Source organism: Hyperoodon ampullatus, assembly GCF_949752795.1.
Source record: "Hyperoodon ampullatus genome assembly, chromosome: 19".
NCBI classification, from domain to species: domain Eukaryota; kingdom Metazoa; phylum Chordata; class Mammalia; order Artiodactyla; family Ziphiidae; genus Hyperoodon; species Hyperoodon ampullatus.
The window spans coordinates 51836236-51862407 of record NC_136932.1 but is presented as its reverse complement, the minus strand read 5'-3'; the positions used below and the strand labels follow the sequence as shown (position 1 = coordinate 51862407).

General features: G+C 48.0%; 1 protein-coding gene across 1 annotated transcript; it reads right to left on the bottom strand.

Annotated features, from left to right (window-relative positions):
- On the bottom strand, positions 1-26010 carry LOC307067978 (acetyl-CoA carboxylase 1-like; the record flags this gene model as incomplete). Its single annotated transcript, XM_079725595.1, has 6 exons — positions 1-124; positions 1985-2121; positions 10817-10987; positions 11869-12023; positions 24393-24505; positions 25922-26010. 6 exons carry the CDS (start codon positions 26008-26010, stop codon positions 1-3), a joined length of 789 nt encoding a protein of 262 aa, XP_079581721.1.
- Positions 26011-26172: the final 162 nt, after the last annotated feature.

The following is a 26172-nucleotide window of genomic DNA, read 5'->3' as shown; positions in this document are numbered from 1 at the left end:
CTACGTTGACGGGGAGTCCATCGTGGAGAGGATCCGAACGACTTCTGCTCGCTGAGTGGGCGAGATGTGCTGGGTCATGTGGACGATGGAGTCCATGGCAACCTCTGGATTGGCCTGTACCAAGCTGGAGGGGAAGATTCGGGACGGTGAGGACGAGAGAGAGGCAGCAGTGCCTAGGTCAGGGTAGCTTCAGAACTGCCCAAGAAACCTGCTCCCAGAGTCCACTGCGGACCCTGCAGTCCCTGCCTCACCTGATTCATTTTCCTACTTGAAAAATGTCCCCAGCAGCAAGATACCACATGAACGCAAAACATTTTGTTATGTCAGAAAGTGAGAAAGTAACCTCAAAAAGCAAAAACCAAAACCCCGATGGGGTCATGTCACAAAGATAGTGGACCCAGCCTGAAGGTGCTCCCACTGGCTAAATCTGGGACATTTGGGGCATCAAAATAATGAATTACAAATCATTGAAAAAAGACATTCACTCGTCTACACCAATAGCGAATATATAGTAAATGGAGGAGGAGCGAGGACTTGTGCTTACAGGAGAACTGGGGTGCTGAGATGTGACTGTGCAGAGGAGGTGGGACACTGTCGTTTTGCAAAACCTCGCTGTAAAGACTGGGTCAGGGACTTACCTGGTGGCACGGTAGCTAAGAATCTGCCTGCCAACACGGGGGACACGGGTTCAAGCCCTGTTCCGGGAAGATCCCACATGCCGCAGAGCAACTAAAGCCCGTGCGCCACAGCTACTGAGTCTGCGCTCTAGAGCCCGCATGCCTAGAGTCCGGGCTCCACAAGAGAAGCCACCGCAACGAGAAGCCCGCGCACCACAACCAAAAGTAGCCCCTGCTCTCCACAACTAGAGAAAGCCCGCGTGCAGCAACAAAGACCCAACGCAACCAAAAATTAAAATAAATAAATAAAGACTGGATCAGGCAAGAATCATCCCTGGATGCTAAATCTAGGTGGAAATTCTGATGAGCAGGAATCTGCATGGCCTTTAAGTGTCTCTCCTCAGACTGCTTATTAGGTTCAAGGGGGATGGGAAAATCAGGAATTACACAGTGGAGAAGCTGAGTAACAGCTTGATCAGGTGATGGAAACTAACACTGGGATAGGCTTATGACATCATGTGCCTCCAGATATGGCACCTTGTGAAGCCAAATCATGACGGATGTAATATTCTGGCTGCAAATGCACAGCCTGAATCTAATCATGAGGTAACATCAGACAAACTCAAAATGAGCAATGGTCTGCAAATGGTGGTTTAGATAAAATGTTCAATTTATAAAAATCATTTTACTCTGGTTATGTAAGAGAATATCCCTATTAGCAAAGGCATACTGAACTATTTGGGGGTAAAGGGCCATGATGGGCCATGACATATGTAACTTACCCTTAAATGGTTCAGAAAAAGAAATGCATATACACACACACACACACGAGTGTGCTTACTCATATAAAAGAGTAAGCACACACACAAATGATATATCAAAAAGGGTAAAATGTAAATACCAGGCACATTTGGGTACAGATTTGTTCTCTGTACTGTTTTCAGTTGCAGTTTTTCTGTAAATGAAATGTGTCCAAATAAAAAGTTTTTTAAATGTCCCCAGCAGTCTCCACCGCCCAGCCTGTGGAGAAGACGGAAGCCTCTAGAACACAACTAACTGTTGGCTGGAGGAGAGGAGGAGGTAGTTTCCAAGGAAACTACGACGCAATCAGCTTTTCCTCACAGACTCGTTCATCCAGTTTGAGTATCTGCATTTGGAGCTAACAGTTGGGCACCATGAACTAAGTGCCCTTGGGGACCAGCAGCTGAGCGAGAATTGTGCTTCAGGGCTCTTCTGTGCCGTCCCAAACAGAAAGGGACCACAAAGACTACGAGGCATCATCACCGTTTGTCCTTGAGTCGCTCGTCTCCGAGAAGTGAGCCCCACTTCTACCCAGGAGCACCCCCACCCGCCCCCGCGGGTCTCACCTGCGGATCTGCTTGAGGACGTAGTCTCTGCTGATATACTTGATGTTCTCCTCTATTACCGAGCGAGCGCCATCTTCCTCTGCCAGCTGTTTCTCCAGCCATTCCACCAGATCCTTGTTGTTGTCCCAAACATAGGCCTGCAAACATATGACGCCTGCTTGGACACCAGGGCCCAGGCCAGGCTGGACACCCTGACTAGTCTCCATCTGGGAAGTGCACTGCAAAAGCTTGCTCAACGTAAAGGTCATTCTCAGCTCCCCATTACTGTTGGCTTTGCAGGAGGAGGAAGCAGGCCTCAAGACAGGAGCCTTCCTCGTCGTCCCTGCCCTGCTTTTGAAGTGTCCACCTGGGCCCCCGAGGCATCCGTGCTCACACGGATGCTGGTCCCATCCCCCTACCTGTTCCACAAAGGCTACGGGAATTTAGTCCCCTGACCGATTGTTTAGTAAAGTGCAGACTGAGAGGGAAATGCTGTTTACTTGGTGTTTTTAAAATGAAATGTGTGCTTCTTGAGGCACTGAGTCACAATTCCTAAATTTAAGTCTCTAGTCCCAGCGGGGTGTGTGGCAGGTGAACAGCCTGGCCGTGGAGGCCTCCTGCCATAGAGCTGGAGGAGGCCAGAGTGAGGGGAGTCCTGCCGCCGGTTGGAAACCTAAACCCCAGTTCGCTTTCTGTGAGAGTTTTCCGAAGGGTCAGGATGTCCATCACCCTGAAAGTCTCAACAAACCACCTCTCACCACCTCCTTTCAAGATCGTTTAGCTGAGCATTTCCCAGGTAGTTGACTACATAATAATTCAGGAGTGTGTTAGAAACCTAATAGCCTTCTCCTGGCTCTCGTCTCATTTTCTTTACAAATCATTTAGGAATCGTTTTGTTAATGGTTTCCGGAAAACCAACTACCGCCATTAGGGCTCATTCATATTTATGTCATTCTGTTTGGGTAATTAAACACAAAGCTCGTCATTTAAAGGTGCGCTGTCCTCTGTTATCACTAACCGAGTCAGAGTCAGAATGCCAATGAGTTTGGCGCTGTAATTTAATAGGTGGGTGCGTTAGGGAGCTCGGGAGGTGGCTCAGGAAGCCTGGATTCCAGCAGAGGCGCCCGAGCCATGGCTGGGACCCCAGGGCCTGCAAAGCACGGAGGCTGCGTTCTCAGCGCCCGCCAGAGGCGTCACGCAGGAGGAGACAGGGTGCTGTGCCGTTTCCTAAGGTTCTACTTCAGGCCTTTCAAAATAATGGTTTCTTTTCAGACTCTCGCTTCCCCATCTCCACCTTGGCCAGCAAGTTCGCGGTGCTGCTTGTTTATTACATGTCCTGTAACTGATGTCCACGTTTCTAACAACCCTTAAGGAGTCCTTCACAGTTGAAGGATTAAGGAGCCCCAGGATTAAGGCTCAGCAATGTGCCTTTTCTAGTTCTTGTGTCCAGTTCTTTTTCTGGCCCCAAATTTGTCCATCTCTGTTTGTAATCACTGACAAAAAGATCAGCTCTCCTGGTCACGGTGGTGCGGCCCAGACAGTGCGAAGCTGAGGGGGCCTTCCCACCTCTCTGTGCTGCGCGTCCTGCCCGGCACCTCTGAGGCTGAACGCAAGCGTTTTGCACATCAGTCTCTACTGACAAGGGTGGCAGTGGTGATGTTTCCCACAGTGTGGCTGTCTTAGCTCCCACGTGCCAGCTCCTGCCCACCCCACACAGGGATGGATGCACCTGCACTCCTAAGCACTGCCCCTGAACTCCGACGTTTCCATCTCCATCATGGTAACTTGGACTTCTGCACATGCCCTTATTTATGAGGATTTGGGGTGAGGAAAAAAGAAAACAATGCATGCTTCTTGGGTTTCAGAATGGAAAAAAAAAACTAGATTTACCCAAGAATCCCAAAGCCTTTAGTTTAAGAGAATATTTAATACTCTTATTAATCATTTTTAATCCGTTTGCTTTTAATTAAGAAACAGCATGATGCTTTCCTATCAACATATGCCAGGGAGCAGATAATTGTGGCTTAAGATAACTCTCCTTGATTGGTGTAATGTATTAGCTAACGAGATGCTGCTTCTAAGGATGCTCAGACACTGCACTGGAAAGCCAGCTGCCCTCCAGAGAAAACTCTTCTGCCGTCCCCTCCTGTAGCCAGAATATGCTGGGTATTTAAATTAAACATTGGAAAGTTCCCAGACAGAATTAAAGCAACACATTCCAAGTTTTTGAAAATACAGACCCCTTATATGAAAGATTTGCTGTTCGCTCAGAATACGACTGGGTGATGACCACCAAGTCAAACCCTGGTCAAGTTTTGACCACAGCACAGAGCACACGAAGGCCATGGGGTTGCAATCCTAGCCAACAGCGCTTTTAGCAAGAAGAATCAACAAACGCAGGCGCCACAGCACCACAGGTTTTTTGTAACATACCTGGGAGGGTTTCCTCTACTGTGTGAGCGTGCTTCCCCCATGAGGGTCAGGGACTCTGCAGTTCCTAGTTCGCCCTCCAGGAACGGAGCTGTAGGAATCATCATTCCGGCCAGAAGGACGGGCAACCCTATGCTGTTTACATTTCCCTCCTTAAATTTATGAGAACGTGGCTGATTATTCCCACTGTGGATTTTAATCACGTGTGACATGCTGGGTGCTAACCTCATGACAGGCCTGGGCCCCTATATGTCACCTGCCTGCACTCATCCCAGTCAGAACATTTTAATACCAATAAAATATCAATAATTAAAACGTCGCAACAGTGGCCTTACAGTACGTGTTCAGCTGGCACTATATCCCGCTCTGCATCAGTGGGTCAGTATCTCTGGCACTACTCACCTCACTAATTGTATGTAGTAATTAGTCTATCTTACAAAATCTAAGTGACCTGTTTGGAAAGTTTCATTTCTAACATATCGGATTGCTGTTAAGCCCTCCTCGCTCAGTGGTACAGCAGGGCCTGGGAGTGACCAGGGCACAGGCTGAGGGATGTGAGCCGTGACTACCATGCCCTGCAGATAAGTCACCTTGTGAGCTGCCTGGAGACACCTGAGCAAAGTGATTTTTTTCTGAGGCTTTGGCGTACAGTAGCAAATAGCCATGTGGGTGGGGTGGCCTGCTGGCCCCGCCTCCTGAGAGCCCCACCTCCTGAGAGCCCCATTTCCTGAGAGGCCCGTCTCCTGAGAGCCCCGCCTCCTGAGAGCCACATCTCCTGAAAGCCACATCTCCTGAGAGCCCCGCCTCCTGAGAGCCACATCTCCTGAGAGCCCCGCCTCCTGAGAGCCACATCTCCTGAGAGCCCCGCCTCCTGAGAGCCACATCTCCTGAGAGCCCCGCCTCCTGAGGGCCACTCCAGCCTCAGCCCCAGGCCCAAGGCGTGCTGCCCAGGTTCTGCCTCACCTTTTCGCTCCCTGGCCCTAGAGCAGCAGTTTGGTGCATGAGACTTGTCCACGGGAAGCTTGGGGACAGTGGAAGTCAGACAACCCTATCAACGGTGCTTTTTCCTCTACCTTCCTCACAAGGGCCTCCACTGACGATTCATCTCATTTGGAAATCCAGACTAAGAATGAATGGGTTGGGACTTCCCTGGTGGCGTCGTGGTTAAGAATCCGCTTGCCAATGCAGGGGACACAGGTTCGAGCCCTGGTCTGGGAAGATCCCACATGCCGCAGAGAAACTAAGCCCATGCGCCACAACTACTGAGCCTGCACTCTAGAGCCTGTGAGCCACAACTGCTGAGCCCTCATGCCACAACTACTGAAGCCTGCATGCCTAGAGCCCGTGCTCCGCAACAAGAGAAGCCACCGCAATGAGAAGCATGCACACTGCAACGAAGAGTAGCCCCCGCTCGCTGCAACTAGAGAAAGCCCGTGCGCAGCAACAAAGACCCAACACAGCCAAAAAATAAAAATTTTAAAGAGTGAATGAGTAGCTTCCTGGACAGTAAGGGTGCACTGTGGCGTCCTAGATCATGGATAAATTAGAGCACGCCAAGTCAGAGAACACCGACTGAGAATCTACTGGGCACATGGCTCCCACCAAGACCATTTCAGCTGCAGTGAAACTCTCAGTCCACCTTCTAACGTGCTGTGCTGAGGGAGGAGGAAACTGAGTGCCAGACGTGGTGCCCGACACTTCAAGACGATGTCCTTTAAAACGCAATAAACCTCGTGAAATAAACATCCCTATTTTTACACATAAGGAAAGGGAGGCTTTAAGTATGTCTAAGCCAGTAAATTGTAAAGCTGGGATCCAAAAAGTGTGAGATTCCAAATACCACATTCTTCTCAATTTCCACATTCTTCTCAATTTCCACATTCTTCTCAATTTGGGCTTGGGGGAAAAATCAGCTTGTCTGAAAAACCACATACCTTAAACTATGGATCTAAGAATCAGGAGAAAAAACGTGCCCATGAAACAAATGTGTGCCTTGTTCTTATGACCCAATTTAAATCTAAGCTCTTGCTATTTTTTCAGGGAGCTCTGGTGATGCTTCTCTTCTGCCTGCAGTGAAACTGTGAACCATAAACCCTACTATCCCCTACAACGGGACTGTCCCTGTGGACTCAAACAGAATCCCATAACTCATGGTAACAGACTCCTCTAAGGGAAACAAAAGAATTCTACTGCTCACTTATATAACATCACAGTGTGAATCTCTTTTTTCAGGATTAAGATTAAAAAAAAAAACAACTCTATGAAGAAAACACACAGCACGGCTAACAGATGCCTATCACTGTCTTTCCCTGCCAGTAACCACTGTAAAGACCAGAGGGTCACTTCTTGAGGCAAAGCCAGGGTTTAGACCCTGCGAGAGACAGTGTATAATATCCATCCCTGACTGAAGAATCGAGGAAAGGCGCCAGTTTTGGGGTTTGAAAGGCCGTTCCCAAGCACCGAGCACACTTGGTCCCTCAGAGGCAGCCACTCGGCTTTTAAACACGGCAACGCTTTCTTCTCTCAAGGGCGCTGCAGATTTTATCAACAGCCCCACACTAAACTGGGTCCTACTGAGCCCACAGAATCCAGAAGGAGGTTTCAAAGCCACATCATGGGACCACCTACCCTTCCTCTCTCCCCTCGACTGTCCTCCTGGACTGAGCGCTCAGGGGGATGCTCTCTTCTGTAGACGGGGGGTAGGGGAGACGGCCTCGGTTCTTGGGTACGTTTGGGTCCCAGAGCCTCTGGCCTCCCCTCCTGAGCCATGGGGCCAGGCTGTCTTCTGCACTTGATCTCCAGCCAGGAGTCTGTGCACACAGGTGACTGTTTTCTCCATCGACAAGATGGCGATGACCTGCTTCTCCAGACACGCTGTCCCCTGGGGTGAGATGTTAAGGCGCAACTGGAGGGCCTGTGCGCTGGCTTCACGCTCGGAGGGGAGCCGTCCTTCCCCGCATCCTTGTGCCCACTGAGGCCGTGCACGTCCGTTAGTGACTAATGGCGGAGGAAGGCGTGCGGGCCTCTCCTGGCCGCACACGCACACTCCACTTACCTGGCTGGCCGCTCCTAACTGGAGAACAGCCTCTTATTTTACACTTGCGTGACTTTCAATGCCAACTTCCGCTGCAAGCTGCCAGTGGCTACTGACAAAATTGTCTCACTCAATTATGATGCCAAAGACTGACCTTAACCTGAACCACATGTCGCATGAGGCTGCACATCTGAAATATTTATCCAAGGAAGCTTTTCGGTCATAAAGAAACTGGTAGACTTAACACAGAGGTCAATCTTAGAAGCACCCCGACTCACTAACTTTAAAACTTATAGCAAATCTGTTCCTTCCCGGGAACAGTCAGCAGAGACCTCAAGCAACACTTCCCAGGAGGAGGCGGGTGTGCCCTCCATCCAGCCCTCCAGCAATCTCTAAGCCAGCAGTCACCAACTGTTTTCTTTTTTTTTTTTTTTTTGTAGCAAAATTAAGACTTTATGACATTAATATGAATACAAATCTAGAGGTACCAAATTTTTATGTATCCTAAAAGTGGCACCATAGTAAGAGCACACAAAGGTGGGGATGATTTGGATACCAACAGTTTCCAGAAATTGGGAAACAAGGTTTAAAGGCAGGCAAACTTTAAAAAATTAGATGTCTTCAATAAGGTATTCACATGCCTACTTTTAGTTCTTTCCAACCTATTTTTAAGAACAGCTTAGATTGTTAAATCTAAAAATGCTTACTAGTTTCTTCTTTGTAAAACAAACAAATAAAAAGCCTTAAATTCAGGTTTTCCTACTCCGTCATATCCAATCTAATAATAACATTCTAGAACCATTTAGGAGCTATTACCTCATTTGGCATGAAACCCATACACATAATCACCTCCCTAGATCTAGATCAATCACTTCATCTAGATAGGGATTCACGCCCAGATCTTACTACAAGCCTGATGGGTCACATGCACTTTTTTCCCATTTGACAACCAAAAAGAATCTGGTTACACTACTTGTTCTTTAGGTCTATGCCTACTCTTTATTCCATTCAAGACACCTAAACAAATACTTTACAAAGGAAACAATTTAACCTTCAGGGATTCATTCTTTTGGAAGCCTCCTACAACTGTTTGGAAGGAGTTAACCTTTTGTGTACCCACCAGGTGAAACCTCTGACTGGATTTTTAGAGATTACTATTTTCATCTTTATTACGAAATACTTCTCATTTACATATCAAATGTAAAAATACCTCAATTTAAGGAAGAAAACATTACGAAAAACAAAGCAAGTTCATATTACTGAAAAGAAAGCACTTAGAACACTCATTAGAAGCTCAGTGCTACAACTGCAGCTTATCATTTGATGGCCAACTCCTGTCTGGTATCATTCACCTGGAAGTTATTCCCAGAAAAGTCAAGGAACCTGAAAAAAGCCAAATTGATCACCTTTCCTCTCTACCCACCCCAGAGAAAAATATTAAGACACATTTCTAAATTCCAATAACTACAAAACAATAACAACAATATCCCGAATCTCTACTGCACTGACATCCTCAAAACCACTGATTAGCAAACTAAGCTGGCATCACTTCTACATTCACAAGTAGGAGCACTGAAGTTCAGAAGTTCCCCCAGCTGATCCAGAATTGGGTTCGTGCGTTCATTCATTCATTCATTTGACAGCATCTAAAGATGCCTAATAGTGGCAAAGCGCTGTCCTGGATTAAGAGATGAAAAGACGAGGTCACTGTCCCCTACTAGCAGAACAGGACGGGTGACGGGGTAGGAGGGAAATGAACTCTAGGTCAGCTCATCTCAGTGCCCAGGTTCCATCTCTTCACCCCCGAGCGCCAACACTCATGAGCCTGTGACCCCCAGCCATGACCGATTCCTAGAAGACTCGGCCTGTATTTCCTCAACAACCTCGGCCCTCACGACCCCGTTCCCAAAGTTCCTCATATCCCTGTCTCTCCAGGGAGTCCAACGCCAAGGAGCCTTTCCTCCAGACCCCACCTCATGTGAGATCCACGTTTCCCCACCCGAGCTTGGAGCTTCTAGCAATCTGAGCCCCCAACCCCAACTTTCACCCTTGCCCCGGTCCAGGTTCGGCCCGCAGGTTACCTGCCTGGGATCCGTGGTTCCAGGATGACCACGGACGCCCCGCCCCTCACCAACTGTTTTCGATCACACAGCTATCAGGAAAAGAGACAAGTGTATTTCCAGCACATACTACCCATACTCTGATAAAATATATATATGATGTATATGATTTAATCCAGACACTAACTATGAATAAAGGTTGATTTCTTTCTTTTTCTTAGTAAAAATAGAAATAAAAGTCCCAACTTTTTCTTCCCATCCTCCCATGGACTGTCTCGTGTAGCCCAGGATTCCAGAAGCAAATGCTGGTGCCTGGCTGTCCCGGCCTCAGACCTGTCCCAGCCTCAGCCCCAGGGCAGGAGCACTAGGGACACCATCTCAGCAGGCGCTGCTCCAAGGTGTGCGCCTTCCCCGTGAGATCACCCCCAGGAGATGGTGGATCCGTAGTTCCCTGCAGGGTGGACGTTTCCTTCCAGCTTGGATTTGCAATTGGAAGACCTTCAGCTGGAGTCACGGCGTGTGCCGCCTGAATCACCATCCCCTCCCGTTAGGCTCCTGCCCGCGCCCCCTCAGCGCCACCCTCCATGCAGCCCTGAGCGCTGTCTCTACAACACGCGTCACAGTATGTCCCTTTGCCGCTTCAAATTCTCAGTGGCTTCCCAGGCCTCAGGACAAAGTCCCAGCCCCCCCACGTGGCTCTCCTGGCCCACACCATCCCGGGCTCTGAGCCGTCCTGAAATTCCTGCAGTGCCGCGGGTGCACGGTACTCTTGCTGTCAGGCTTGGAACATGCGGTTCCTTCTGCCTGGAGCATTCCTCCTGTCTCTTAACCCAACCTTCTCCTCTGGTTCATTCCTACTTTGTTTCCAGGTCTCTGCTGAGACATCCCTTCTAGAAGTCTTCCCAGACTCTGCCCTCCCTTCCCACACAGCGGGTCAGGTAGCCCTTCTCTGTGCTCTGCGATGCCCCGGGTTTGCCATGTTTGACGTTGGCCTCACTGTTGTATGTGACGCCTTGACGAGTCTGTCTCCCTGCCTTGGTGGTGAGCTCTGCGAGGACAGGAGCGTATGCCTGCCTCCTTCACTGGCTGGTGTACAGGAAGCATTCAGGAAGGTTTGCTGAATGACGGAATGAGCTGCAAAGAACGCTCCACCACCTCCTCACAAGCCGTCAGGACATATTACTGTGGGGAGGACACAGGCCGAGGCCCATATCTCCCTTCCACTCCCGAGGCCCAGGGATTCTTAGACAACAAGGCTCGCGGTGCCAGGGGCGGGCGGGGGGCGGGCGAGGAGCAGGATGTGAAGGCCCCTCCCGGGGGCCCGCCTACCTTCACCGTCCCTTCCACTTCCACAAACCAGCGCCTTAACATGGCCTGGATCTGGCCGTCGGTCAGCTCGGGGTTGGCGTTGTGGATTTTCTTCTTGACCAGGTCCTCCAGCAAGAGACGTCTCAGCCTCCAGTAGAAGAAGGTACGGGATGTCTTCCAATCCAGGATGTCCTACACCCAGACAACAATAAGCTTAGTCGCCCCAGCTCGGTGCCCAGAGGGGACTCCACGGGCACAAACCCGACCCTCCAGCGAGCCCCTCAGAGACTCTAGAGTGGCCGTGAGCCCAGCCCCTGTAGACGGCTGCCCAGTTCAGGGCGCAGCCCCACGCCCCGCCGACCGCAGCACCACACAGGGAGGGGCCTGGCCATCGCTCGGCCCACACGGAGCTGAGATGTTCGGGGGTGCAGGGCTCAGACTCCCGGGTAACAGCGCGGGGCTGCTTTTGAGCAGGCAGTTCAGACAGCTCGCACGCACGTCAGGTGTGAACTAGACGCTGCTGGGACCCTGACACTGGGGTAACCCACCGCCTGAGGACCCCTGGGCAGCTGTTCCCAGTGGACTGCCTGGGAGTTAGTTTCTTAGCAAAATGGAGCCTGCCTCCTGAGGAGTCCCCGGGAACCTAACTCATAAGCTGTTTTAGGATGGTAGTGGGCACAGAAAAAGGGAAAAGTCTCGCCACAAGAACTGAACATGGTTTGATCTGCACACGCTGTTTTTTTTTTTTTTTTTTTTTTTTTGTGGTACGCGGGCCTCTCACTGTTGTGGCCTCTCCCGTTGCGGAGCACAGGCTCCGGATGCGCAGGCTCAGCAGCCATGGCTCACGGGCCCAGCCGCTCCGCGGCATATGGGATCCTCCCAGACCGGGGCACGAACCCGTATCCCCTGCATCGGCAGGCGGACTCTCAACCACTGCGCCACCAGGGAGGCCCCACATGCTGTTTTAACGCAGCCCCGAGAGCTCCCTGCGTGGGAGCCCGTGGGCACGAGACAGACACGGGCTGGTGGCGGGTCTCTGACAGGTCAGGAGAAGCGGCGACCACCGTACTTACGTTGATAACACCCTTCTCCTGCATCCGGCCCGGTGTGTCGTGCAAGTCAGCAAACTGCACGGCCACCTGGCGGTAAATGGGAAGGAGAAAGTCCTCCCGCTCCTTCAGCTTGCTCTCCAGCTCCTTCCGTTCAGCCGCGCTTAGCTCGGGGGTGCCTGCAAGGAGACACACCGTCAGGCGCGGGCGGACCAGGAGCCTCTGCTCAGAAGCAGCCACAGTCACGGGAAGCTCTGAGGCTCAGCTCTCCAACGTCTTCACCGCCTCTCTGCTGACAACTGGACTCTGCCGGATGCCAGACCTGTCCCTGTCTTGCCACGGGGCTCCCGTGCTCTCCCTTCCCTGTGGGGCTGATGACTATGAAAGCAGCCCTGGGGGGGCCCACTCCCCGAGCAGGTGCCAGCCCGTGCCCCTCACCACTGCTCTGACAGCGGGCCCCTCATCCCCACAAAGGGCACCGTGCCATGCCCTGCTGACCAGCACTAGAGCGGCCGGGCTGCTCCGGGTGTGGGACACGCTGGGGGGGCACGCCCTGCGCCTCCGCACACAGACCAGCAGCTCTTCTTCCCCACGTCCGCACCAGTCACCTGCCCGCCTGGACAGGACCTGATGACTCAGGTTGCAAGCTGCTTTACTTCACAGCTTTAATCTCAGGTCTGCATACTCAACCTGAAATTAGAATCCGATCCAATTAGAGCCAGAGGCATGTGTCTCATGCCAGCTTGGTGGATTAGCCAGCCTCCTAGTCTCCTGCCTGGGCTGCTACTGCCAGAGCCAACCCCTGACCACAGTGACAAAGACATTCTAGTTCTTGGGCTAAAAGCAGAGGAGGAGGGAAAAAGAGAAAGGCAGTCCACAAACCCCATTTGGATCCCGCAGCTTATGAGCACGTGGCACCCTTACGCAACAGATGAGAGTCTGGACTCCTTATAACAAGCAGCCTCCCACCCCCACTCAACAGTGTCCCAGGAGAGGCGCTGCTACGTTGTGCTTTTCTTCCTAATTACTCTCAGAATGGAACTTGCAATCAATACAGAGAATTTATCTGCCTGCCCAGTAAGGAGGAGTAAGTCTAACTGAAAGAGCAATAGGTGACAGCCCCTGGGGTTGGGGACAACCTGAAGTGCTTTGTCACCAAAGCTGACAAATAAATACATGACCACAGGTGATGGGATGCAAAAGAGAAAGGTCTATTTCAAGCATGTCTGTCTGGAACGGGCCTTGCTTTTTATGCCACTATGAATCACATGCCATAAACAGCCTTGGGCTGCTGAGTGAGCCGTATTATACCCAAACACATGTATAACTCTAGTACCTAGCTTCAGTCTTATGAGGTTTTTGGATGCCCAAGTCCACCTTTCTTTTTTTTTTTTTTAAACCCATCACTACTTTGAAACTGTGATGAAGGGTACAAAGGGCTATCTTTCCTTGGGCTCTCACACAGAGGCAACCACTGACCCATCACGTTGGGCCCCTGACCCCCCAGCAGCCTTCTTTCCAAACCAGGTAAACAGCAGTGGGCACCACACTGTGGGATGAGATGGAGGCCCATTCATTCTAGGTGGACCTGCCTGGAGGGTTCCGGGGAGGAGAGCTGACCAGCTTCTTCTGAGATGAGATGGTCTCGGGTATAACACCCTTGACAGGGAAGCAAACATTTTTCCTTCTCCAATAAAAGGAACCAAGACTCCTTGGAGAAATGGTTTATTCTGCGGCTGGAGCAGGAGAAATAGAAGATGAGCCTGGAGTGTATTGTCACAAAAAGCGGGGAAGCACTCAAAAAGTGACTGGGACACGTTAAAAGGACACAGAAACCAGGGTGAAGGTGTTCTGACCGGCTAAATCTGGGACAGCTTGAGCATCAGATAGAATATTTATGGAATTAAATAAGAACCCATGAGTCACCCTGACATAAGTAATTAAACGAGGGAGAAGGGAAGGGAAAGCCCTCTCTCTCCCCAGACTAACAATTAATAGAGAAGGAATGACGGGATTAGAAAATCTCCATTTTAAAGCCACCACATTCACTGATTCTGCCAAGGATTATCAACAGATACTAAAACTAGTGGGTGAGCCTTTGAGGAGGAACAGGATAGTTTCAAAGCAGCTCCTTACAAATTACTTACTAATTACAAAGGGGAAGATGGCAACTGTACAGTGGATTAACCCAGTGAACAAAACCTTAGAACAAGTAATCAGAGCTAACCAGCACCGAGAACAGGACAAGCTGACATCACGTGCCTCCTAATACGACATCCTGAGAAAGACATGACATCACTTTTGCAGTATTCCTGCCAAAAATGCATAATCTGAATCTAACCATGGAAAATATAAGGCAGATTCAAACTGAGGAACGCTATAAAAAGTGGCCTGGACTCTTCAAAAACTGTCAAGATCATGAAAGACAAAGGCCAAAGAACTCTTCCAGATTAAAAGGGACAAAATACTGGACAACAAATTGCAACATGTGCTCTGAGATTAGATCTCAGATATGGACCAAAAAAAAAAAAAAAGGCTATAAAGGACATTATTGGGACAACTGGTAAAATTTTAATATGAATTATGGATTAGACAGCAGTATTGTATCAATGTTATAGCTTCTGATTTATTTATTTATTTATTTATTTACTTACTTACTTACTTATTTATTTAGCGGTACGTGGGCCTCTCACTGTTGCGGCCTCTCCCGTTGCGGAGCACAGGCTCCAGATGCACAGGCCAGTGGCCATGGCTCACGGGCCTAGCTGCTCCATGGCATATGGGATCCTCCTGGACCGGGGCACGAACCCGTGTCCCCTGCATTGGCAGGCGGACTCTCAACCACTGCGCCACCAGGGAAGCCCTAGCTTCTGATTTTAATAAATGTATTTTGCTTATGTAAAAGAAAGTCTGTGTTCTTAGAAACACACACCGAATATTTACGGATAGAGGATCGTGATGTCTACAGATTAGCTCACACAGTTCAAAGAAAACACATATGTGTGCAGAGAGAGTGAGCGAGGGAGCTTGTGCATGTGAAAAGTGTAAAGCAAGTCGAAGAAGTTAACAGTAGGTGAATTGGAGAAAATGGCATCAGAAGTTCCTTGTACCATTCTTGTAACTTTCCTGTAAAATTATATTAAATGGAAAGTTAAAAAAAGTACACCTAAAAAAAAAAATTTATCCTGGCTCCCCAGTGCATATAATCAGTCATCAAAGCTAATATTTACAGGGCACTGGGCACTGCTCTAAGTGCTTTACATCTATTAACCCATTTAATCCTACAACAACCTTATGAGGTTGGTATTCCTATTATCCTCATCTTACAGGTGAGGAAACTGAGGCACTGAGAATTTATGTAACTTACCAAAGTCACAAAGCTAGAAAGGGGCGGAGGCAGGACCCGGATGCAGCAGCTTGGCTCCCACAGCTTTTGAACACTGTGTTGTGTGTGTTTCTGGCTTATGTGTACGAGCGCTTCGGTACTAGTATCCCTTTAACTTCAGAAAAGGCTAAATGAGGATGGCAGACTCTTGCCTGATAAAGCTGAGGTTCCACCTCAGTCCCACCCCACGACTAGACCGAGACGGCATCTCCAATAATTCCCATCCTGTATGCAAGTCTCTAGGGTAGCGCCTCCTGTTACAGGCATACCTAGAGAATATTGCTTAAAAAGGCCAAAACAAGTATAAAAACATCAAAACATAACATCAAAGATCACTGATCACAGATCACCATAAGAAATATAATAATAATGAAAAAGTTTGAAAGCACTGTAAAGCGAGTTATACCTGTACTGTATTTGTTATGGTGAAATCAAACAATGCTATCAAGCAGGACTGCACACCCTAGAGAAATCGTTTGTGAAAGGAAGAGTCAATCGATGCAGCAAACCTCACTGGTGTCTTATTTTAAGAAATTGCCACATCCATCCCCCACCCCCCTTCAGAGACCACCACCCTGATCAGTCAGCAGCCACTAACGTCGAGGCAGGACCCTCCACCAGCAAAAAGATTATGATTCACGGAAGGCTCAGATAATGGTGAGCGTTTTTTAGCACTAACGTATTTTAAATTAGAGTACGTACATTGTTCTTCAGATGTAATGCTCTTGCACACTTAGTGTAAACATAACTTTTCTACGCACTGGGACACATCACGTGACTCGCTTTATTGCGATATTCACTTTATTGTGGTGGTCTGGAAGTGAACTCGCAATATCTCTGAGGCATTGCGAGATCATCAGGTAAAATCACAGCCCTGCTGGGGGGCGGGGGATGGCAGGACCGTGAATATGGCTGAATAGGGACTTCCAGACCCTCACAACGTTCTCCCTCAGGGTCAACAACATATATACATATATGCGCTCCGTATACAACACACACCATTTATTGAGCGTGTCCTATGCGCCAGGCACTGCACTCCATGATTTTAGGATCACACAGCTCATAAGTCACCACGCGTAGTTCAGACCCAGGTCTGGTCAGCTGCTAACACTGTTGCCAAGCGGAATACCTCAGAGTTACTGAACGCTTTCCAAGTTGCTTCAGATACATCATCTCTAATCTTTATAATAACCCAACCTTACAGACAGGGTCTCTGTTTCACAAATGAGAAAACCAAGGCTCTGAAACGTAAAAGTGACTTGCCCAGTGACACCCAGCTCTTAAGTAGAAAAGTCAGGATTTACACTTGGGTCTGGCTGTCTCTGAAGCCTGTGTTCTTCTACATTAAATGGTACTGAAAGTGGCCAAGCAGGAGACCTGGCAGTGGCCACAGAAGGGCAATGAGCTGGAGCGTTTGGTTCATTGTGTTAGGAGGAGTTAAGAGCACAGCTCAGCACTGGGTGCAGAGCAGGGGGACTTCTGCGCGTAGGACCAGAGCACCAGGGGAGTAAGACCGAGGCTTCACCCAGGTGGAGGGACAGAGGAGGCTAATTCCTGGACCAACAAACTTCTCACCCACCCAGTCAAGCTATCCTAGAGCTCTGAAAGAATACCAAAATAAACACCTACAATACTCAGGCCCTCCTGAGTGAGACCAGGAAGATCCCAGAACATTCCCCCAAAGCCTGCGTTGTCTGATTCCTTCGGTGATGCCTCTGATTGCAGTTCAAGACCTACCTCAAAAAAGCATCAAAGCAAGGAAAAGACAGAAGCAGAGAATGTATGTGTGTTTAAATGCCCATGAGAAAAAGATTTGTGCGCTTTAAGGGGGAAAGAAAGGTTTTCTACATTTTATTTTCTAAAAATCAAAGGCTGCTCTTAAGCTAGTTTTACACCCTCCTGTAGCACGCCGAGGGCCCCTCTCCTTGTACAGCAAAGCAGCCAGCCCCAGTAATGATTTAGGGGAGATTAACAAATATGTCAATGTCTATTTTCTGCTTAATTTAAAAGCAGCGTCTATAAAGATTTTTGACTTCTGAACCCTGCTCTCCTGAAAGAAAGAAGGTAAGAATGAGGAGGGGGATAAAGAGTGATTATCCCATCATTGATCGTTTGTCAGGAGCATTTCTTATTCACTGGACTATTGTAAAAAGCTAAGCTCTCGATCAATCCTATAAGCTCCCTGTACAATTAAATATCTTGGAATGGTTTTCTTTCTTTTCTAGCCAGATTGCAGGGCCTCAGGGTTTTTAGGAAAGCAAGCCAGTGTGTGTGCACTGTGAGTGTGTTTAAGAATATGCTACAGAGAGGAAAGTCATTCTTTCTAGAATCCTACTTTAGGAAAAGGCTGAAATGGGAAAAGGGAAAAGAGAGGTCGGTCACTCCCATGCCTTCCTTCCCAAAATAGAGAGTCCCCATGAAATCCTAAAAATCCAACCTTACAATTAAAAATGTTTAAAGAGTTAAACGCAAGAAGAGGTATTACCAGTCTGATCAAATGAAAGCTAACATTACTGAGATTTACCATACACTCGTGCTGTTTAAGTACTTTTCATCTCATTTCATCTTCACGACAACCCTAAAAGATTGCTGTGATCTTATCGATGGGGAAACTGAGGCACACAAAAAAAGTGAAGTAACTTGTCCAAGGCCACAAAGCCAGGAAATGATGGAGCTGGGATTTGGGCTTAGGCAGTCTGGTTTCAGAGTCCATGCTTTTTAAATGAAACAAGTTAAACTGACCTGCAAGTGTCCACAGGACAGCAGCCTGTCAGGTGTTCCAGGGGCCAGGACATAATGAAACGCCACATCTCTCCTCCATGGGGTCAAAGCTGAAGAGAAGCTTCTGAGGAGACCGCTGATTTCTGCGGCAGGAGGTGCTTTTACCCAGCCTTGACCCTGGGGGAGGGCGGGAGGTGGCCAGCCTTACCGTTTGGATGAGCAGACCATGGAGTATGATTCGGGGGGAGGGTGAGACCTTCAAAGCTTAGAATAAAAATCAGAGTGGTAGGCTAAAAATTCTCTGCTCAGCCAAAGGCACTAGGTGACCTTGCAGAAATCTCTTTCCTTTTCTGAGCTGTTTCTCATTTATGTAACAACCATCCTAATCTGGCAAACAGGAAAAATGTTGTATAAAAGGATGTGATATTAAAGTGTGTGTTCTTTTAATTCTTAACTTTTTTTTTTTAGTTCTATCAAGAAGCCTATGTAAATTTAAACCCAATTTTAACTTTCATGTGCCCTTCCTCCTCTGAAGAAGAAGGCAATTTGCTGTGATTGGTTAAATACTTACGATGCTAAAGAAAAGAACTAGATCACCCTCCCCACTAAGCTCCTGAATATCTCAGATATGAGAACACATACCCATTCCTCAACCTTAAGATTGAAAAATCAGCATAAAAAAGACTGGAATCTTATTAAGATTCAGAAGTACAAACATAAGTAGCTGTTTAAAAGATCTATGCAACCACATTTTCTATGTTGAAAGAAAGTTCTCCAAAATACAGTAAGATAGGGTGGAAAAAAAACCCAAAAACCCTGCAAAGCTATTTCCGTATCCATAACAGGTGTGCCTTTCTTTACACAAAAGCATTCTTGAAAAACTGCGGAAATCAGATCCTGTTTTAAATGCCTTAAGGGAGCTATTTAGAAGGAACCCTGCAGTGAATCCTTTGGTAAAGCAAATAATCCTTTTGTAAAGGGAATAATTTCTCCCAGTGTATCTAGTTTTTTTTAAAATCCCATTTCCATATGTCTGCTTTCCTTCAAAGGGGGCCATAACTATCTAAATACAACTGTATATGCATATTGATTTTATCAGCAATCCTCTCAAGGGGTGTTTAACCCTGAGGTTCCTTGCGATGGCGTTACTGCTCTACTTACTGTTCATATTTTAGAAAAATCATTATAGTAAAGCCAGAGATTTCCAAATGGGGATAAAAATATATATTAAATACATTACTCCCCCTGCAGCCTTGTCCCCTGTGCCCCCATGCAAACACCCCACACAAAAGAGTCAGGAAACAGCACAGAATTCTCTGAATTCTAGTGGCAGTTAAGCCTGGCAGTCTGTACTATTTTCTTTCTCTAAGTTGCTCTTCCTAAGTCTGGCAGGTGGGAGGACAAGGATCTGGGTCATCTGGGACCAAGTGGGGAAGAGGGTCCCTCTGACAAGTTCTCATGACAGCCTCAGGCAGGCAGAAGCTTAGGTAGGTACAGTCTAACAGAATGCCTGCCAGGTCCCTCCAGCCTGAGGGAATTGTGACTCACTCCTTCCTGGGAAGAGGCAAGCCTAGATGCTTCTATAAATACAATCAGATTAACAGATCACACCAAAAGGATGACGACCCCCGTCTCCTTCCCAGAAAATGTTGTCACTATTGCACTAAATTGCATCAAGCCAAAGAGCTTCTGAATCGGTGTGACGAGGTGGGTTTTAAGCTGCTGCTAACTTAAGGGAGGATCCCATCATCTCTACTTCATGATAGAAAGTCTTACGTTGTTTCTCAGCAGCCTACCTACCAAGGAGCCCAGTGCTTGGGGGCCTTGGTGCCAGGGAGGACACTGTGGACAACAGGGGAGAGGGCCAGAGGCCACTCCCCAGGCTGAGTATTAGGACTTCTTTCTTTCCCATGATCAACTTTCCAGGTAAGGACACTGCTTTGTGCCTCAAACAAGCAACCTGGGCTCTTTTCAGCTTACAGCATCTTGAAGAGGGCACAAGAGATAGAAAAGCACACACAGCGCAGAAACTTCGATCACCTCTGCCAGAAAAGCAGCTTAACCCTTGAGTCCCCTTAACTCAAGGAAGTATCCATTTCCTGTCATCCCGCTGGCTAAAGAGAAGGCTTGGGAGTGAGGCATTCCTGAGGATTTTCACAGACACATGTATCCTCACCCGCAGCCACAATACTCCATCTACGCCCAGGGTGCCTCAGGCCGGGAGGCGTGCGGGGTGTGGGCTAGGGCCTCACGGCCAAGCAGGGGCCAGCAGTGGTGCTCGCTGCTGCCCGTGTCAGACTGTCACTCCCAGAACGCGCTCCGTCCACGTGGGCACGGCCAGTGCGCTGCATGGCAGGCTGCCCGGCTGTCTGGGAACAGGGCCACGACCAAGATGTGTGTCTGGAGCAGAATAAAGTTCCACCAAGCGGCTCCTTGGCCCAGGTGCTCTTTGTACTGAGGAGAGGGATGGCGGGGAGCTTACATTGGCTTCACGCTTGGGCCAGAGGGTCCTCTCTCTACCTAAATTGATTTGTCACTTCCCTCGGAACACAAGAGGAGGATGAGGATCCAGAAGAGGATCTCACGTCACAGCATCAAGAGGCCAGGCTGGGAAGGCTGTCCCGCTCTAAGGCCACTCTCCCTGTCCTGGAGGTAAAAGGATATCAGAGAGACACAGCGAAGCCTTGAAGGGCTGCGCTCTGTTTCCAAAGAAGGAATTTAATTTCCTTAAGGCGACCAGAATGGTAGGACATTTTCTTCTCTGCACTGACTCTCCCAAGCCCGGGTTCTGAGAACCCAGGGTCAGAACTGCCCAGCAATGCAAGACTCTGGTATTTGGTCTGACATCACATTTCTTGCTGGGGTAATTCTTCCCTTTACCTTTATCAGGGACCAATCTATGTACTATCTTCATACTCTCTGTTATAATCACAGAACTGTAAACTAGTAATTCACCACATCTACCCAAACTAACTATATAAAATGACAAAAGGCCATTTAAAAAAAATAAGAATCCTGAAAGAGATGATGTTAGCTGTTCAGAAGTTAAATATTATTCATTATCCTTAGAGAGTATTTTGAGCACAGTCAATCACCATGCACTGGTTTGTCTAAGTGACCTGATGGCACACTCCCCCGTGCAGAGGCCCATTGGGGAAGAAACTGGGAACACAGGATAACATCTACTCCTCAGGCATCCTCCTATGTCAGATTCCTCTCCGTGGAGTTGGCTTAAGATCAGAAAGGAAAAGCACTCTTGTTTAAAGAACTCGTTTAGGGACTTCCCTGGTGGTGCAGTGGTTCAGAATCCGCCTGCCAATGCAGGGAACACGGGTTCGAGCCCTGGCCCGGGAAGATCCCACAGGCTGTGGAGCAACTAAGCCCGTGTGCCACAACTACTGAGCCTGAGTTCTAGAGCCTGCAAGCCACAACTACGGAGCCCACGTGCCACAACTACTGAAGCCCGCACGCCTAGAGCCCGTGCTCAGCAACAAGAGAAGCCACCGCAATGAGAAGCCCGCACACCACAGGGAACAGTAGCCCTCACTCACTGCAACTAGAGAAAGCCCGCACGCAGCAACGAAGACCCAACGCAGCCAAAAATAAATAAATAAATAAATAAATAAATAAATTTTTAAAAAAAGAACTCCTGTTTACTTTTGATCAGGCTTAGTATTCAGCTGAGGTAAAAATCTGAGGAAATCCTGAGAAAAGTAGCACACAGGGAACCAGAATTCCCTTCTGGGCACTAGCGTACATTTACTTTGGACCTTGGATGACTTATTTAACTCTTCCTTCAGCCTCGATCTCCCAATCTGGAAACTGAGGTCATTTTTACCCACTTTGTGAAAAAGCATTTTGGCAGTCTGCTTCTAGGCACTGAGAAAGGAGCCAAAAGCCAGTGTGAACCCAAAAGGATCCGGGTTCACAAATGTTTCTTCTGTTACATCCCCACTGATCTCTTCTGTCACGAACACACCTGGACGTCTATGGTCTCCCTGACTGACTGAGAATACCTGAGACAAGACTGCTTCTTCTGCTTCCTTCGTATTTCCTTCCCTATACCACTCGCTCCCAAAGGGGGCCTAAGCCACAGAAAATGCTCGATTACAAACACGGCATCTGCTTCTTCCGATGATGAGGATGGAAAGGAAACGATGCCAATCACCATGTTTGAAAAATGCTTCGCAGATTCAAAGACAGCGCACGTACATCTGATCCCCACGCTGGCTAGGTGGGAGCATTACCCCCACTCTCTAGATGAAGAAGCTGATGTTTGGAGAAGTTAAACAACTTACCTGCAAGCAACATACCCAAGACCTGTATGTAGTTATTTTTACTCCAGCTCCACTGCTCATGCCCCAAGCTGCCCTGGGCCAGTGCCTGCTTCACATTTAGCCGACTAAGGATTCTTCCTCTAGTGCCATTTTGGTCAAGGTTAAATAAATTTGGTTTTCTTCAATGTGGATAGGAAATTGATAATAAGATGATTTGTAACAAATGATTAAACGGCCATCCCTTGGGAATCTCCTCCCTTTCCCCTTTCCGTGCTTCAAAAGGTAAAAGATCCTGGGTGAATGTGGGAGTGATATCACTTTCCTTCAAGAGAAAGAAGCTTCAGCCCCACACCCCTCACCATCCAGTCATTCTGCAAACAGATGTTAGAGAGGATCCCTCTTCCTACCAGCCAGTTACTCTGAAGGGATGATGACAGCCATTGGGGGGTTAAAAAGAGGCAGTGAACCCCCAGGTAATGAGCAGGAATTCAGCAGGCAGTGTAAGATAAATGGAGCTCTCTCTCTGCTGGAGTCAGCATGAACTGCGGCCCTGCGGCTTGTTTGTGGCAAATGGAGTGCGCGAAATATCAAAGGGCAGTGATCCAGAAGGAGGCCGACTTGGACAAATTTTAAATTGGCCAGAAAGAAAATCAGGAAAAAAGAAAGAAAGAAAGAAAAAGAGTCAAAAAAAAAAAGAAAATTATGCAATTCGCTGTGTTCTGCAATTGTGGCATTGCTGCCTTCGTGCAGAATTAGTGGTAAAAACGGCGATGGCGGCGATCGCTGGATGCTGGGAGCAATTATGAGCCATCTAAGTGAGATGCTTATCAGTGGCTGAAGCTTTTAGAGCTCTCTCTGTGTACAGTTGTGAGTAACTTGCTCTTGAGCTGCAGTTACTTTAATTAAAGTGTATGGGGTTGGTCAGAAGTAATTATCCTGTTTGGAGAAGAAAGAGGAAGAAAAACCACCTCAACGATTCTGGGTGGCAATAGATTTTAGAAACAACTTTGCCAATTTCTTGTTGTATGTGTGTATTTCCTATAAAAGGATCAGGCTGCGGTGGGTTAGAGCTACTGGTGGTTGTTTCCTAACGGCAAACAATGGGACACAAACAGGGTTTATGGTAACCCGAGTCGCTGTGTATGGCAAGCGACGTTGTGCACGGCTCAGGGCTCTGATGCCAGGACGTACGGTCTCCAGGGTGGGGGGAGGCAAACCCTCAGAAGTGTCTGTGTCTCTGGATGGTGAGGGTGTGAAGAGTTCACCAATGGTACTTTATTAATTAACTTACTATTTGGAACATAAATGAGCTAGCATCTCTTTTGTATGTCTTCCATTCACTGAGTTTCACTACCTTTTAAAGACAATCTCCCTGTTGTCTTTAAAAAACAAAAACAAAACAAACCAACAAACAAAAGACCCTTAAGCCATTATCGTTACTAACAGAGCAAAGGGCTCGGTGGGAGACCTGGGCAGAAAATCAGTGTTTTAAGAGACTCTGAAACTCATTCAGACTCTGGACTTGACATAGGGCTCCCACAGTTTAGTCCAATGTTCAAATTGCAAGCGCCTTCCAAAAGCTCCAGAAACATATGAGCGACACAGTAGCGGCTGGAAGCATGGAGTGCAAACGCTCCCAGGGATTCTGCTGCTCGGCCTCTGTTTTAAGTGCCCAGTGTACAATCTTTACTTCCATTTCTCCAGCTCAGGATGGCCCCAGGATGCCGCCTGGGTAGGCCTCCGGCTTTTCCATCCTGTGACACTGACTCTTCAGAAACAAGCCAGGCTCGTCCAGAGAGACAAGCAGAAACAGGATACTTAAGCCTAGCATGTTCTCTGCCTGATCAGCCTGCCCCCAACAGCAACTTCCAGCTAATCATTCTTTACAAGGACATCTACAAGCCTAGAAAGATGGGCTGTTTGAACTATAAGGAAATATCAGAAGAAAAAAATCGGGTGACTTTTGCTTTTTTAAAGGCCCACTTTCCCTCCTATTACACACACTATTTCATTCTACCAGGGTTCTTACCATAGAGAGGACGGTAAATAAAGATGATCATGAATTTGATCAAATGCTTCAGTGCCTCCTCCCCTGGCCTATGAATGCACTCATTACAAATCAGCTGAACGGCTCATTGATTTGCCAGGAGGACAAGCAGACATACCCAATCGCTCAGCCAAGTGGATGTAGACAGGGTCCACCCGACGCATGGTTTTCACCAGATCCTTTCTGCGGAATTTGATTTCTACTGTCCCTTCTGGCTCCAGAACTGATCCCCTGGATCACAGAGAAAGGAAAGGAAACAAAACAAAACAGAAATAGAGGCACTTTAAAGGAAGGAGACAACAGAATGAGGCCGGTTACAATCTGTGGACCAGGAAATAGCTTCATTATGGTTTTACCCACCCACGGTTCACAGAGGGAACCCCAGGGAGAGAAGCAGGCACCAGAGAAGAGTCTAAGCGGGGTATGAGAAAGGCCTGGCAAAAAGCAATTAAAATAATTCTTATTATGGCATCAGTCTACTTCCATCTCAAAGGGAGAAGAATACAGATTCCACCACCTACAGCTGATAAGGGTAACAGGAATCACATTTTTCAGAAAAAAAAAAAAAAAGTTGATGTAGCCGCAGTGGCAGAGGAACAGTCTCCATCACTCAGGCCATGCAATGAGGGGGTGGCGGGGTGCTGACTGGTCCTACACACGGACGGCACCCTGCTGCTATGGAAATGACACAGGTTTTGGGGTCACTTCTAGTGTATACTAATGATGTTCTATTACCAGGAGCTTTACCCTACACACCTTTTTTTTTTTTAAAAAAGGCTTTCTACATAAAAAAAAAATACAGCTAATGCTTACTCTGTGCATGGCACTGTTCTAAGGTCAATGTAAAAATCTTTATGACAATCCCATGCCCAGTCTATATCCACTATGAGGTAAGGTACTATTATCCCCATTTCACAGAGGAGGAAACTAAGGTATGGGATGTTAGCAGACTTGTCCAAGGCTAACAAGTGACAGAGCTGGATTTAAAACCATACAGTCTTGTTCTAAAGTCTGCAGAGGACTTGTCTCCCATCTGATATCAGATCAGGAGTTAAGTTAGCACTTAAAACTAAGCCCCTAATTATAGAACGCTAGCCTAGTGATTTGACAATAAAACCACTGGACTCTCTTAAGCAGTTTTTGAAATAAGAGGCTGAAATTTTTGGGAAAAGAGAGACATAGGTGCTCTAATAAAATGACTGGATGTAGGAACTGGCATGGAAAATGTCAAGGAGATATGATGTGAGATTTACAAATGGGTTGAAAGCAGATTATGAAAGGAAGCTGGATTTGATCTGTTTTACTTAAGTGTCGCAGGGGGCCAATGCCTAACAGAAGCTTGGGATTTTCTCTTGCAGTTCTCTTTGTGCTGCAAACACTGTGTTCTCCAGGCCTCCCCAAATGCCAGAGTGAGGCACTGCGCTGTGGGGGAGAAGCTCTGGTTGGAACCACAGAATGCAGGTGCCGTGGTGCACCTCGATGGCCACCCAGGTCGTTCCACAGACAAGGAGAAGCAACCCAGGGAGAGCGAGGACCGCTCCAAGTTCCTCACTAGTCAGTGGCAGGGCCTGGGGAAGCCCCCAGGACTCCAGACTCACAACTCGGTCCTTCCGCGCCACCTCGCTTTAAGCTCCCTCTGCCACATACCTAAGAAAGAGATGATGAATAGGTATATCTGAACAACACACAGGAGACGGTCTCTCAGAGTTTGGGGGTGCCTGGATAGAGGACTTCATGGTAAAAGAATCTGGGGTGGGGATCACACTGGGAAAGCCTGACTCCAGCCTGGTTCCCTTCTCATGCTGGCAGATGCTTTCTAGAAAGCCTATTTTCTGAACTTGGAGCCCTCTGGGGATACACAGATTCAAATAAAGGTCCCTTGGTTATAATGCTCTCCA